We start from the raw sequence: 16,327 nt of genomic DNA on the forward strand, positions 1-16,327 counted from the left end.
AAGCAAACAAACAAAAAACCCAACAAAAAAACTCCAAATCCTAAACTGATCATATAATCATAGCCTCTTTCTATGACTGGAACTGGAATACAGAACCTGCTTTGCCGCAGCTATTTGGTTGAGATTTTAGGTGCTGTTCCACCTTTTCATGCTAGAGTATTTAGTAACTTTATAGTCTTTGTTAACCTGTATATCCTAGAGCTTTAAAGCTCTGGGTTTTATCTCTACTGTTAGTTTTGCATGTGGCTTCTAAAAGTAGCTGTGCTGTGTGTTCATGTGATCAGGTGATTTTTGTCATGAGCCTTAGCTCATGTCTTCTTCAACTTGAGAGTGAGGTAAAATGTGGATCAGCTCTGCCTCAACTGCAGCTAGTTCCTCTCAATGTTTTCTTTCCCTTCCCACCAGGTGAAGTGTGTTCGATACTGGCCAGATGACACAGAGGTCTATGGGGATATAAAAGTCACATTAATTGAGACAGAACCACTGGCAGAGTATGTCATACGCACATTTACTGTACAAAAGGTAAGGAAATCTTCAGTCAGCTGATCTTTTGATGTCACACTCAGTTTGTGATCTGAAATGAGAACTCTGGGTGAAACATCCAGAGGTATGGAGATGGGAACAGTAGCTGTATGGCTGGTTTTCACTTCTGCAATCTAAATTTTTGACAGGTATTCCCATTTTACTTAAACTTCTCGATGTAACAACAAAGGTAAAATCCACAGTGCATGAAGCTTAAATAAATCCAAAAGCCAGCAGGTAGTTGGCTACCCCAATTCACAGCAAAAAACTGTAGGTGAAGAAAAGGTATCAGCTAAATTGAATACCAGAGAGGTTTCTTTTTCAAGAGAAATAAAGTATAATAAAAGCTCAACTATTAAAATTGTCCCCAAATCGGCAGGATTTGGAAGATTTATGTTATATGCAATTAGAAATTGGATATCTAAATGTCAGAGTATTCCAGGTCTGTCCAAATTACTCTCCAAACGCTCAGTAAGTGGTTTTAAAGCTGTTCAAAAATACCTACTAAGCCACACTGGGAATACTGTTCTGGTTTTCTGGCTCACAAGGTCCACGTTCCAATGAATCACTGAAAAACCTGGCAGGAAATGCTAATGCCAAAATCTGGCAGTTCAGTGGACTCCACATACATTTTCTATACAGTAAGAGGTCACAGCTAACTGACACTTCTTGACAAAACAAATACAAGTGATGTCAGTTTTCGCACACTGGCAGCTTTGTCTCACGAGCAGGGCCAAGTGGTGGATGTAGGTACCACTTTCTGCCCATTTCACCACCAGCTGTAACCTCAAACTTGAGATTTTTTGGCAGGAGGCAGCAAACAATCTGCAGTTTCCTGGGGCCTCTGTATTTAGCTGTTCGTTCCCCAGGCCTTTACTTCAATGCCTCAGAAAGGATTTGAGAGTGGTGGTTTATGGAGGTATCACCAAAGGCAAAGATGGGCTAGGTGCAGCCCCGGTTTGCTGGGACAGAAGTCATCCTGTAATGTTCCCAGTGAGCTGGTTTTGAACACTGAGACCACAGGTTTGAATCAGGTGCTGGCATTCACCTCCACAGTCCTCAGCTGTACTTCGCCACTTTGTTTGTACTTGGAGTGCATCTTGATCCTTCACCTTGAAATCTCCTGGAGCGAAAAGTGGTATAGGACACATTCCTGCACACGATCTGACTTAAATCCTTCAGCCTTCTGTATGAGAGGGCAAAATACATTGATTGCAGTCTGGTGGCAGAAAAATAGAGGCTGTGCTGTCTCCTCAGAAAGGCTACCATGAGATCCGAGAGATTCGGCAGTTCCACTTCACCAGCTGGCCGGACCACGGGGTTCCTTGCTATGCCACGGGCCTCCTGGGCTTTGTTCGGCAAGTGAAGTTCCTCAACCCCCCCGAGGCAGGACCCATCGTTGTGCACTGCAGGTATGTGAGCTCTTGGAGCCTTTCCTCCATCAGCTTTTTTTTTTTTTTTTCCAGCTTTTTTTCTTCTTTTTGTCCAGCAACGACCAACTACTTTTCGTTTGTTTAAGGGTTTAATTTGTGGGCCTCGTGGGAAGTGGAATCCAGTTTCTTTTCTGAAGTGGCAGCTTTGGAGCTTAGCCGGCATGAATTGGAGATAAGTAGGTCAGAGAGGGCCATTGGAATGTAGAAGACTCTCTGGTGGCCCATATTCTCTTAGATGCTCGCTGCAGAGCTGGGGAAATGGTAAATATCTGGGACAGCAAGTCCAGTCATTATCCACAGCAACCCTCACATGGCAGTAGGGATGATGCCTACAAATAAACAAGGCTGCAGAGAGGGATTTTAAAGCAACTGTGCTTTTCTGTACCCACATGTGCTGCAGTTTAGCTTTCCACCAGGGTCAGTGGTTTTATCTCCTATATTTTTCTGCCTTCCCGGGTATGGATACCGGCCACATGCATCTCAGCCTCCTCAAAACCCAGTCTGAGTGGGAATTTCAGACTGAAAACCTGCCCAGTGCCTTCCAGCTAGGAAATAAGAGGCAAATGCCTGAGGAAAACTGCTTGGCTTTACACTTGGGAGAATTCAGATCGTTGATTTGCATTCTGGCAAACTCCTGGGCTGCTGCTGGTGCTGGCATGTGCTCTTTCTGCACTGTCTTCTTCCAGCTGAAGGTAAGGCTGTGCTGTGCAAGGCAGTACATGAGTAGGGAGGAAAGTGTGCCTGGCATGGGGAACCAGCAGTTGGAGATGTAGTCAGACATGCTGACGGCAGTTGGAGAGCAGAGGTACCCCGGGCCAGCATCAGAGACAGGCAGAGAAACCAGCTCTCCTGAGCAGGACTCATTTATGTGGGTCATTGTGAGTCAGAAGTAGGTAACAGACCTCAAAACTGACTGTGCCAGTGAGTGTTGGATGTGGGCCAGTGTCCTTTTTTTGGCTTTACAGTGAAAGCAGTTGTGACTGTAGCACACCTCGGTTAAGAAAACCATCATTATCGCATGACTTCAAATGCAGAGAAAGACATTACTGCAAAAAACGAGTTTGAGTTTGTAGTAGGTGATTCTGCAGTCACAGTGCACCTGTTCCAGAAAGGAGATATGAACACAGCACCAGGCCAGAGAGCAAAGCTGACTGTCCCAGAATCTCACCCTGAGCAATGCACAGGCACTGACCTCCTGGTGCCAGGCTCTGCCATCAGGAGGAGAGGGAGATTATGTCCCACAGTCACTCTGGAGTGGAAAATCAGCTAAATCTTTTCAGCAGTTTGGCGTGTTTGCTTTTTTTGTGTGACTTTTTTTTTTTGTTGTTGTTAATTTAGCAAGTGATGAATCAGATCCGTAGTAAAATGCAGCTCAGCCAGAGGAGCTGGTAGAAGGGACTTCTTTCAGAGCTTTCGGGGCTTGAATTTGCTGCCTTGGTGCTGTGACACAGAGCTGGCCTTGGAAGGAGTCTGAACCTGATTCATGGTTACCAAGAAAGCAAGAAGAAATTTTTCATCCTTCACATTTTAATGAATAAATGCCATTTCCTCTCTGTTATTTAACTGCTTTTGAATTTTAATGACTTGCTTTAAGTGGTAATTACCAAATTCTCCCTACCAATGCCTGGCTGGATATTATCACTATTCGATATTTATGAAGTGCTGGGGTCCTCTAAATATAGAAGTGTTATAACTATTTGTTAAAATTCTGAAAAGCTGAGAGATAAAGGGAGAGGAAATGCCACTTATTCATTAAAATTCTGCAAATGAAAAATATCTTCTCTCTATTCAGCAGTTGATTAATCTGGCCCATTAATTTATGGTCATTCATATCTCCTTGCTTTTGGCTCTGCTGGAGTTTTCATGCAACTGAAGTATCCCAGATTTGAGCTGAGTTTTCCTTTTTTGCCTTTGGTGTTATGTTTAGAGACGTTCTCCTCTTTCTATCCTTCACACCTAAACAGCTTTGGATGATTTCCCAGGAGGGAAGGAGGACACAGTGACAACACACTTTGCAGGAGATGCATCAATTCTCATGTGCAGCTGGGGGGAGGTCTAAACTGAAGGTTTTGAGTAGCCTCAGGCTCCTTTCTCTATAATGTTACAATCCATAACTTGAAACCATCCTACCTGGGACCCAACCTTCTCATTAAGAAGGGAAAAGAAATGTCTGTGGCAATGAACTAATCCCCTCCCATCCAGCCCTCTTGAGTAAACGTGCATGCCTATTAATAGTCCCCTGAGAAGGAAAACCTTGGAGAAGCAGACCCCACTCCCACCCCTTCTGAATTGTGTATCTTTGCATCCCAGAGGCTGCTCTCCCACATCCTCTGTGATGTGCATGCAAACTGACCTGTAAAATCAGAGTGACTAGCTTTGTAGAATGATGTTTTTGTTGACGTTTGAAAAAACAAAGCTTTCTGTGTCCCTTCCTGGGCCCATTGCCCTTCCCGGGAATATTAGTTCACCTCATTCTCTTAAATGCAAAGCTAATTTAACTAGGCACAGAAATCACTCCATGGGGAGCAGCTTCCAGGAGAAGCAGCTGTGTCTGTGCAGCTATTTTCTGTATAGCTCTTTTCTGTGTAGCTATTTTTTGTGTATCTATTTTCTCCTCTGCAAAGCCCTGCCTCCGTGCGGTCCCTTGATCGTGTGGACCCTCATTGTCTTCTCTTTTTTTTTCAGTGCTGGGGCCGGGAGGACAGGGTGCTTTATTGCCATTGACATCATGCTTGACATGGCAGAGAACGAAGGTGTGGTCGATATATTTAACTGCGTGCGAGAGCTGCGCTCCCAGAGGGTCAATTTGGTGCAGACAGAGGTAGGTGCCAGCAGCTCTCCTCTGACCTGGGCTGCTTTCCTGGCAGCTCCTCTGCTTCACAGGGGCCCAACACTTCATTAAGTCCACACTTGCCTCCCCTGTGATGGGATTATACAGAACTTTCTTTGCTAAACGTGGCCAGGTGTGTGCTGAATCCTGTTCACAGGCAGCTGCTCAGACCTCAAGGCAGGAGGACAAGCACTGAAGTTAAGGCCTTAGCACTGCTGATTGATTTATTCTCACGGTAGAAGAGGTCGCTTCTGAATCATTTGTAGGTGCATTGCAAACTCAGTTTCTTTTTTGTATCACGTGCAAGCTCAAACAATGAAACATCCCGGATTTAAGCACTGGGTGCTGATGAAACGAGCTGCTCCAGAACGTACCGTTTAGCAGCTGCACAAACTCCTGTGAGACTGTTATCCCACTATGCAAGTTTGGTGTGTGTTCCCCTCCTGATGGACAGAGCAAAAGTCTGGAACAGAGAAGAACTTACAAGTTTGTGGACTCCTCATATCCCATGTTTTGTTTAAGGAAATATTCTTTCCCAGAGTACTGGATTGTCCGGGAGCTTTGAAAAGACAGGTGGAGCAGACCTCCATTTGTGCTGTTACTGCCATTGGTCTGAAGCACAAACCATTCTCAGTGATGAAGAGACCATTGCCTCGCAATTGCCTCCTTGAATTCCTCCCTGGCCCAACCCTGTTTTGTCCCAGCATTCCCAGTGCTGGTGATTTACCATTAGACTTGTAAATTTGAAATGAATACATGAGACCTCACATTCAGTGATGGATGAAATATGCTCACAAAGCTGTCACATAGCACAATGTGTAATTTGTCTCCACATGAAGCTGAGCCAAAATATGCGTAGCAGGCATGACTTAAGAAAAAAAAAAAGTGTGATATTTCATGATCTGTACTGAAAACATGACTTTAATATCTCATCCCCTCCCCTGTACAGGAACAGTATGTATTTGTCCATGATGCCATTTTGGAGGCGTGTCTCTGCGGCAACACGGCCATTCCAGTTTGTGAGTTCAGATCCATATATTACAACATCAGCAGGATAGATCCACAGACCAATTCCAGCCAGATAAAAGATGAGTTTCAGGTAATGTCACGTCTTGGTCATTGCAGTGGGTGTACTGCAGGTATTTAATCAATTTCTGTGCTATTTTATGATTTCCCACATAGCAGAGGAGGGTGACACTGAGGTGAGGTCTGAGCTCGGGTGATTTTTGTTGTGTTAGTACTGAATCAGGCAGAGGTTTGTTTTTAAGCGTGAGATTTTCAGCCTTTGGCAGGGAAAAGTTCCCATCACTTCAATAGAGCAAGGATTTTAATTTCCGCAGATAACGTTGCACTTCTCATTTCAGCAAATATTCAGTTGTTCATTTCCTTCTGTAATTTATGCAGAAACATTTATGCCTCAAGGCCCCTTATTAACTGTTCTTGTGGCTTGTCTGTTGCCTCAGAGTCTTGACAATCAACTTGTTGATGTCCTTCCATACAAAGAGAGTGAGCTCCGTGAGCGCTGCTCTCTCTAATACTAATTTTCAGTGAACTGAAGCCCTCATTTCACCCGGAACATTTTTATGAATACCTTGTGGCCAGAACTGAAATGTCACATAATAACACTCACAAGTGCTGGAGTAGCATTTTTTGACTGGAGTAAGAAACAGGGACTGCTGGGCTAATAGCAGTGCTTATCCCACTCTGATAAAAATGGGGCTTGGGACACAGAGGCTACCAGCCTTATGCAAGGGTGCCTCCAACACAGCAGAGAACTTACCCTTCAGAACAGTGACTTGAGCTTCCTAGGCTGATTCCCAATGTATCTGTAAGTCCCTTCAGGATTTTCAACCAACAGCGTAATGTTGTGGGAAATTTAGGGCAAGATGATTTTGACTGTAAAGAGAGACTGCTATGTATTAAGAAGCTGTTCTTAGTCCACAGTGAAAAGATGGAGATTGCTTTTATTGTGGGAGATGCCCCTCCGTCCCCCAGCCAAGTGTCTGTCCTGGAGGAGGCTGTCAGGAGCCGTCCGAGCCGGATGCCTCATTCACTCTCTCTCTGCACGAAGACAGAATGTGTGTGTTTTATCTGAAACCTCGCAGGGAATCATCAGGGTTGATGTAGTGAGATCAAGAGTGTGGATCCCAACTGATGACAGTTCAATTAAAAAAAAAAAAAAAAAATCTGGTTTTATCAAGTGATATCAGATCTGTAAAAGCGTTTCTGGTTATGCACGCTTGGCATGAAGGAGCCGAAGCCTGACTTCATTGAGTGCTGCTGTACTATTACAAAAAATGACACTGCTCAGTGTGCTTATTTTGTCATGATAGGAAGTGAGATTTGTCGCCCGCGTGCTTATTCTTTTGAGCTGCCAGGGGCTGGCAGCTCCTTTGGGAGGGAAATGCTCCTCCATGCTTTGCATAAGAGGTTCGTTTGCTGTCTAGTAGTAGGATGCTGTTTTTACAGGGGTTTGGCTTAGAGCGTTCTTCAGCCTTAATTGTCTGGCTTTAATGCATAGGATGGTATCTTTTGCTACAGTCTCTATGAACCAGTTGATCTAACTGTATCTATTGGTCCAATCTGTATTATTTAGGTCTCGCTGTCCCTCAGGTAAGACTGGATAGATTTGTCATGCACTGCACATTGCCTGAACATATAAAAGCTCATTCTGGGGAGTCTTTATGTTCTGAGTAAGCCACAAAAAACAACTGAGCAAGGGGAAGGACATAAAATGGACAGGAGTAAATCACTAACAAGTTACTCACCTAATTATCTGCACTGTCAGAGATTTCAGGTTTCATTATGCTTCCCTGCCAGAATGCCTGCTTCCCATCCTAGGCAAGGGGACTTCTGTGCATAATTTAGAGCAACCACATGATTTCTGATGTCACTCTTCTATATGTAACTTCTTACAACAGGTTGTCTGACCCTTCTCCTTTCTCCATTCACGACCTCTCTTTGGATGAAGTCAACCTCTCTGTAAAAATGGTTGGCCTCTCAATATTTTGTGTTCATCTGTTGGTTGCAAAGGAATTCACAGCATGACTGCTTTGCTCAGGAAAGAAAACATGACAAGTAGAAATAAAATGCCATCTGATAGCTACTGATCTACCATGGCTTAAGTGACAGTGTTAAAGATGCGTTCGCTTGGATTTGCTGTTTTTAACAGCTGCGAAGTAACCTGGGCTGGTTTGTGGATGGATAACACAAAAGTAAATTACATTTAAAGAAACACATTCTGTAAAGCTTTGGGAAAGACAGATAAGGGTAAAAGACCGACAGCGAGACCCTGGAGATAAGGTGTGACTGGGGAAAGGAAGCAGCCTGCATGTCTCTCTGCAAGGAAAGGAGCAATCCAAATAACAGGGTGACAGCTTGACTGACTGCTTAAAACAAAACAAAAAGCCAACTCTTTTCTCTTAGGTTTTTGTGTGTATTGTTAAAAGAAATCAATAGGAATCATGAGATGGTTTGAACCCAGCTGCCCTGTGGGTGAGCTCAGGGCACTTGTGCACAGGATCTTCTCATAGAGCGAGGATGTGTGTGCCCACCCTCGAGGGGCTTCACTCCATCACCAGCTCAAAGCTGCAACATGCAACTGTGACGGCCATTTGCAGCCTCTGCAAAGAACAGAAGCATTATCTAACTGCTGTGGTGTTTTACAGCTGGAAGTCTGTGGTGTTTAGTGCCTTCCATTTGTGCTGGGGCTTACAGTGTTTAGGACAGCACCTCAGGAGGATGTGCAGTGTGCTGTATTCTAACAGCAACGAGCTCCTGCATGCTCGTTCTTTTTCCTTCCCTGGGATCCCAAAGATCTTCTGTTCTTTGGTATAAGCACACTGTGCAGATGGCATTGTTTTTGGAAGTGAATTCGAAGATGTTCAGCCTGCTTCTGTATTTCCTTCCCTTCTTCCCTGCTCCCTTCACAGACTCTCAACATTGTGACGCCGCGGGTTCGACCAGAGGACTGCAGCATCGGCCTTTTGCCGAGGAACCATGACAAGAACCGCTGCATGGATGTGCTGCCCTTGGACCGGTGCCTGCCCTTCCTCATCTCTGTGGATGGTGAATCCAGTAACTACATCAATGCTGCGCTCATGGATGTAAGCAGCACTGCATGCCCTGCCCCCCTCCCCCCCCCATCCCATACCCTTATCACTGCACTGGGTTTATTCGTTCTTGGGTTGCTTTTCTGGGAGAAATGGATCCAGAGCAAGAAGCCCTTTTTTGTTTGTTTTCCCTGTAGTTTCTGAGTCTGATATCTCCAAACTGGGCAAAGCCACGTGAATTTTCTCTCCTTCACAGAAATGTGTCACTTGGTAATGTGATAAATCACAGCCTGTCGTTCTGCCTCGGGCTGCTGGAAAACTTTTGGCTAAGAAGCTGGTGAGCGTGCAGTGTGAGGGTGCATCTTAGAATGGCAAATGAACGAAGTGGTGGTGGGACAGCTCTTCCCACTGGTTGCTGCACAGGTGGGAAGAGAAATGCTCACCAGGAGTTGCCACGTCAGCTCTTTGAAAGGAACAGTTTGTGGTGCGGCGTGAGTGATTTATCTGAGCTACTGCAGTTAAGAATATGGGATCAGATGTGCAAAAAGCTTTAGGGATGAAGGACATGAGCTAAGCTGATGTGAATCTGTCTGAAGGCATTTTCCCTTGCTTTGTTTATGGACTCACAGCACAGGGCATTTATAGCGGGTGAATTATGTTGATGGTTTCTTTTTACTGTAGTACCTAAACTGCTTTTGGACAGAGATGCCTTTAGAACTGCTAATTACTGCAATTGGAGTACATGTAAATATGATCTGGGGAGAAGTGCCATCATTTTTTCCCCAGCAAAGTTGAATTGAGTCAGTCTGCGTTAACGTCATCTACTCTTTCAGGTTTTGTGGAATAATGATACTACTGCATTTAAGAGGTTAAGAAAAATGGTCATAGAATTAATTTTAGATTTTTTTTTTCCACAAAACTGTGATGTTTTTTATTGCAAATATGCTCAAGGAAACAGTTTATCTTTCTTCCTTTGCAATGTGTTTTGTGCGTTGGCAGATCTGCAGGAGCACAATCAGTTGTCTCATTACGTAGGGCCTGGGCATGTGTTTGCCTGTTGTAGCCCCCCTTACCTCAAAGCTCTCATCTCCTTCCACACAAAATCCTGCTAATCACTTTTGTTTTGTATAAAGAAGGAGGAGAAGCCCTTCCAGACTGATCTCTTCCCAACAGCTTTCCTTTTCTTTCTCCGTACTTCACTTCCCATCACCTGCTCACCTCTGCACCCCAGAACATGGTGCAGACACTCTACAGGGTGATGCAGGGCATGCAAAGCACCTCTCCCAGCATGGGCCCATTGCACCCACAGCTGGCTCACAGGGAGGAGAAAAGGCAGCCCCCGCAGCTGCTAGCTTAATACTTTGGGCATTTATTTATTTCTTTACTTTAAAACCAAAATCCGATTTCTATATTTTTTTTAACCCAGAATTATACCTTTTGATTCAAGTCTGCTTCACAGATGTACAGCACAAAGGATGGAGCATTTATAGGCTCATCTAAGCGTTGCCTGCTGTGGTTGGAAAGAGATAACGTTTTGAGCTGCTGCCCTTTCATCTCAAAGTGCCTCACAAACATTCATTACCACAGCTCTGCAGAGGTTGGGACCACAGTTCCTCCTCTCCATGGTTAGGGAAATTGAGGGCAGAAGGCTTTTCTGATGTGAAAGAATAGCAGCAGAAGTTGAATTTTAGTGATGTGGACTCTGAACACTCTCCCATTTCCTGTTGAAGGATGGTTGTCACCCAAATGTGCCACGTGGGTAGCATTATGCCACCGGGGAGCAATGGAGACCAGAGCTAATCCCTCCTCTAGTTTCTGGAGTCCACTGCAGCAGAAAGGAGAGCCTTTGCTTCTAGCTGTTTTGTTTCCCATTATTAACATTACTGATAGTAGTAGTAGTAATAGTAGAATTAGTATTATTTGCTGAGTCTCAAAATATAAATAATTGATTTGGGTAATCTCTGCTCTTGTGACACTTCCTTAATGAAATGTCTTCATTGGGTGCAAAAGAATCCCATTATGAGACATTCATTCATTGCACAGCGATAACAAGGAGAAGGATATGTGATTTGTATAATCTGGTTAAATGGCTCAGATTGCCTAGCCATAGCCTCCCGGGTGTAATATTCGTTTGAATAAAAGTTGATTGAATTTTTTTTTTTTTAAACTAATCTTATTCTTTTGTTAGAGCCACAAGCAACCTGCTGCCTTTATTGTAACCCAGCACCCTTTGCCCAACACCGTAGCAGACTTCTGGAGGCTGGTGTTTGATTATAACTGCTCCTCCGTAGTGATGCTGAATGAGATGGATGCTGCACAGGTAAGGGATTTTTCATCATCTCAGCCACACAGCTTTATTCTCGGATCCAGAAGGTTTTCAGAGGGTTTCTGCCACCGTTTGCTCGTGACCAATAAATAAAACAAAATAAAGAATGGGAACTGGAATGTGACAGGCAATGTTTTGGGGTACTATGAAAGAACAAGGTTCAGGTCTACATGTTTGACTCCTAAGGCAACTAATTCTTACTGTGATTAACAGCAATTAACTATCTGTGTATGCTGCTGTTGTGGGCCTAAGGTTTCCTCCCAAACCCATTCCCATTTCCTCCCAGGCATATGTACTTCATGCCTGCCTGCTCACCCATTATTTCCAGAAGAACAAAACCCAGCGCTATGCTGTAAACAACATAAGGATCTTTTCCCTGAGCTTTCAGATAAGATTTGGTAGTAGTGAGATGTGCAGCTCGCACTGCTTTTGGAGCAGCACGTTGTGCTGTGCGTTCCTCATTCTTTTCTTTCAAGCGCCATGTGTACCCTGGCTGCTTGGCTCCTGACCACAGTGCTCCTCTCAGAGGTCGAGGTGGCAGGGCAGGAGCTGCTGCACCGGATTGCAGGCACCTTGCTGATGAGTGGCAGAGGATAACAGCTTTCAAAAAGGTGCAATCATGCAATTTGTGTGGAGAGTACGTTTGGCATTGCTAATTCACCCGTTACGGCACTTGTTAGACAAGAGAAGAGCCCTCAAGTAGCTGGTGCCTCGTGGATTAATTTTTCATTTGTCTCCTTGCTGTCTTTGAAGCCTCAGCACCCTTGAAGGCAGTGGGATCGTTGGTCTCTTTGGCTTGTTGCGCTGAGGGGAGATCCCTTCAGGTGAAAGCTGTGGGATTTCATTTCTGTCTGCCTAAGGGCTGTGCTCAGAAATGGCCCTCCTGGTGACGGCAGAGTCGCAGCCCTCTGTGCAGCCCCGCAGCCCATGAGTGGGAGCAGGTTGCATTTTGTCTCTTTTGCAGACACTTAAAAGAAAAGCACAGCGTTTTCTGGAGACCAGGCGTTCTTTCTCACACCTCGTTCTTAGAAAGCACAAACCCACCAACCTCAGCCCGTTACTTTCACCGACTGTCTTTCTGCCACAGACTTTACCTGTGTTTTTTTCCCCTAGAAAGTCCCTGTTTTTATCAGGTAGTTTGCAGACATGGGAGAGGAGATTTGGCAGTGCATTAAGTCACTTTGACAGTCATTCCAGCGTGGTGTCACCTACCTCGAGTCTGCAGCCAGTGCCAAACGCACCCAGCTACCGCAGGAAGCTAAGGATAGCTTTAAAGTTTGTATCTTAGGAGCTCTCAAGGCAAGGTGTGAAAGTTTGATAGCAGTTGTGAAAGTGAGATTTCTGAAGAGGAAGTGTAACTGTGTAACAGCATTATGCTGGTGCTGTTATTGTACAGCAGTGTTGTTATCTTGCTGCTCATCGTTTGCTAACCCAAGTGCTACACCATAAGCATGACACAACTGTCAGCGTGCGGTTGTGTGCAGAAGATACCATATCTGTGTGCCCAGGTGGAACATCTCACTCATCTACAGGAGCAAAACACAAATGCAAAACCTGCTTATATAAAAGCTGTGGTTAAAAATAAGTATGCGGTTAATAAATGAAAATGTAGTAAATAGGGAAGTGAGCAAGGAAAAGTGCAAACCAAACCATGTTTTGGAGGACACGACAGACCATTTTAAGCACCATACAAACATGAGTCTGGGTGATCATTCACGGACCTGCTTTATGAAAAGTGATTTTTGAAGTTTGATCCTTCTGTTCTTTGCACTGCACATTGAGGTTGGTTCCTACAGCTCAGCTCCCATCTCCTTGCCTATTGGGCAAATGCTTTGGGAGGAGGTCTGGAGGCTGCTTGAAAGTCTGGATGAAGAGTGAAGATAACCTTCAAAGGAGAGCTTGCTTATGTGGGCTTGGTGTGCTTTGTAATCTTGAAAAAGTAACAAGGGCAAAGATGCATAAAATGACTGAATATCCCACGCAATTTCAGCCCCATATGATCAAAGGAAGAACAGGAATAGAGAATTAATGCAGTGGCGTGCACACACTTGACGTTATTACTGACAGTGATTGAACTTGAAAAGCTGGAGATCAAGTTCAAATTAGCGCCCGGTGGTTGCAGAACTTCTCAAAAATTACTCCTGAAAATAGGAGGAAAAAAAACCCTGAAAAATACAATCTCAGCGGAAACTCTTAATGAGATCTCATGCAAAATATTCTCTTGCCATGATCTATTTCCAGATGGATTTGAAATACTTAGATCATAATTTGTGTGAATAGTAGGGGTTCGTATGCTGTGAATTCGGTCGTATCAGCATAAAAAGTTCATTTTGCAGAAAAAAATCCTCTTTGCTTGAATTAAGATTAATTCTGTTGGTGTGTGTACCAATTCCTCGTTAACACCACACTTCTGTGATTCTATTGCATTTACCTGCAGACACTGATCTTTTAATGTTCTTTTCTAACTCAATGCCCATGTAGGAACTTCATTTTTCTGCCACTTTCCTTCACCTTTACACCCCGGAATTCAATGGTTTTCATACCGAAAAAGACAAAATAAAAGTGAAGCTTCTGAAATATGTTTCTTTTTGTCTTCAGACTTATAATATCAAGAAGTTCCTGAAGCTAGAAGGAGGTTTTTTTTGAGCATATGCAACAGAGGATTGGTTATGGATTTTGTGCTGGCTGGCCAGCTGAAGTGAGGCAAGACTGATGGTGCATTCCCTTGTTAATATTAAGGTGCTTTCTGTTTCTTTTTTATATTCTCAACTAGCTCTGCATGCAGTACTGGCCAGAGAAGACGTCCTGTTGCTATGGCCCAATTCAAGTAGAGTTTGTTTCAGCAGACATCGATGAAGACATCATCAACCGGATATTCCGGATCTGCAACATGGCCAGGGTAAGAGCAGTGAAATACCACATTCCTTATTTATTCTCACAAATATATTTTGGCATGGGAAAGAGGCAGAACCAAGTCTGTGGTTTTGAGCTGCTGAATCGCTCACCTAGTAACAAAATTCCACTGCAGAAAATTTAGTAGCTACTTCCTTTAATTAACATTTAATCCCATTAGTCTATGTTGGTGAAAGCCTTTTGGCTGAAAGTAGAAAGTGGATGGTATGAACTAAAAATCTGGATTCAAATGGAATGCATTTTTCTGTATATATATGAGAACAATTAATCAATTAGTGGAAACAATAAAACTATCGGCATTATAGGAAATAAGCTGGAGTAGTATCAACTGCTCCCTATCTGTCAGCCGCTCTGCAGTGTCTCTGAAGACAAATGCAATATTTACCAGCTCGATTGGGATTCCTAATTGCCACTGTTCTTCTATAAAGAAGCGGCTGCCATTTCTGCAAGCAACTTTTTGTCTGTATCCCTCAGCCCCTGTATAGCTGACATGATAGAAGCAAAGTTTATCTGCCCTCTGGACCCATGCAATGCGACTTCAGGGCTGCAGCAAGAGTTTCAGCAGAGGATTTTTCTCTCATTAATTGTTTCCCAGATTGATTATAACTCTTTTTTTGTTCTTTTTTTTTTTTTTCCCCAATCAGAATTGGAAATAGGCTCCAGAAATTACATTTCCATATTGTCTCTGATTGTGTGGTCAGAGCCTGTGCAGCAATTCAATGATGCTGTGAACTCACATTTCTCACACCCACCTGTATTCAGCAGCAATAGCCACGTCCAAAATCCTTATGAGGACCCTTTCTCCCATAGTCCCCAGAGATTTTTTTGAGGACTGTCTTTGCCATTACTTGTTACGACACAATGAACCTCCAGCACAAGGTACCAGGAGAGAGATAGCTGATCCATTCTTACAGTTCAGTGAGACTTTTTTTTTTCTCTACTGGAAACAAAACCAGGGGTCCTTAGCATTCAGTTTCTGCCTGGCTTTGTAGCATCTGAGATCATTGTTATCATCCATAATATGGAAAAGTCCTTGTTCCCTGCTGTATCCCGTATCCAGAGTGGAGGATGCTAGCACTGATAACAAATTAAGAGGAGAAGGTGTGTGTGATCAGTACCCTCTGCTTCACCCTATCTCTGCTTCCTGCCCCGTTCCCTTTAGCATGGCAAATGCTCTTTGTTTCAGCCCCAGGATGGCTATCGCATAGTTCAGCACCTGCAGTACATCGGCTGGCCAGCGTACCGGGACACCCCTCCGTCCAAGCGCTCGCTGCTGAAGGTGGTCAGGAGGCTGGAGAAGTGGCAGGAGCAGTACGATGGGAGAGACGGCCGCACTGTGGTCCACTGCCTGTAAGTAGGGCTGGAAATTGTCTGTAACCTCATGACTGATGACGGATCTGGAAATCTGGTGGTTTGCCAGGCTTCCGCTGGGGAAAATGAAGTTAAATTACGTTTGTAATGTACTTCAAGTTGAATGTTGTGCTGCAATATAACAACCTGACCTAGAGATTTTACTGATGGTGGTGAAGAGGAGCCAAAGGCTCTGCTGCTTTCTGCTGTGAGCCCCAGGGGAGCGAGGAGAAGCAGGGCAGTGCCCAGGGCTCCCTCCCTACTGCTTCCAGGGATGGCATTAGCCCTTCCCTTGTGCCATGGCACTGCCAGCTCTCATGCTGCCCTGCAGGGCTGCGCTTTCATAAACCCATGAGCTTCCTCAAGTAGGCTGGTGAACACACCCCTCTCTTGGTGTACGTGCTGATGTGTAAGCTGTGCTTTCATCCCTCGCCTGGCTTCATCTGTTGCCTCTTTTCTTCTGCACCCAGGAACGGTGGGGGACGCAGTGGCACCTTCTGTGCCATCTGCAGTGTGTGTGAAATGATTCAACAGCAAAATATCATCGACGTGTTCCACATAGTGAAAACGTTACGGAATAACAAGTCCAACATGGTGGAGTCGCTGGTAAGCTTCTTTCCTGCACTTTACTCCACCCAGCATAGGCATGGGAACTTCACAATAGGTACAAGATTTTATGGTTTAGCCCAGCATGAATCAAAACCGAAGATACCATAAATGCAGCAGAATTAAAGCCAGCCCTGTGTTGGCATGTGTGAGGAATCTCTCAGTCCCACTGCTTCTCTCCTTGAATAGATGTGGAGCAGCCACCCTGGCAGCAAGGTGGGCAACATCTCCTGCACGCAGAAGGTTAAACCCCAAGCTGCTGTCACCTTAGCTATGGGTAGCAGGTACAAATTTG

General features: G+C 44.5%; 1 protein-coding gene across 8 annotated transcripts in view; it reads left to right on the forward strand.

Moving 5' to 3' along the window:
- PTPRT (protein tyrosine phosphatase, receptor type T) overlaps positions 1–16,327 on the forward strand; it is a 432,923-nt gene that overhangs the window by 408,807 nt on the left and 7,789 nt on the right. For all 8 annotated transcript variants that reach the window (XM_004946992.5, XM_040650803.2, XM_040650804.2 and 5 more), the window contains 9 exons: positions 406–522; positions 1,780–1,934; positions 4,641–4,776; positions 5,735–5,884; positions 8,718–8,891; positions 11,026–11,157; positions 13,937–14,062; positions 15,263–15,426; positions 15,897–16,032. In XM_004946992.5, the coding sequence (XP_004947049.1) occupies positions 406–522; positions 1,780–1,934; positions 4,641–4,776; positions 5,735–5,884; positions 8,718–8,891; positions 11,026–11,157; positions 13,937–14,062; positions 15,263–15,426; positions 15,897–16,032 (1,290 nt within the window). The remainder of the gene's footprint in view (positions 1–405; positions 523–1,779; positions 1,935–4,640; positions 4,777–5,734; positions 5,885–8,717; positions 8,892–11,025; positions 11,158–13,936; positions 14,063–15,262; positions 15,427–15,896; positions 16,033–16,327) is intronic.

Source organism: Gallus gallus, chromosome 20 (assembly GCF_016699485.2).
Source record: "Gallus gallus isolate bGalGal1 chromosome 20, bGalGal1.mat.broiler.GRCg7b, whole genome shotgun sequence".
NCBI lineage: Eukaryota > Metazoa > Chordata > Aves > Galliformes > Phasianidae > Gallus > Gallus gallus.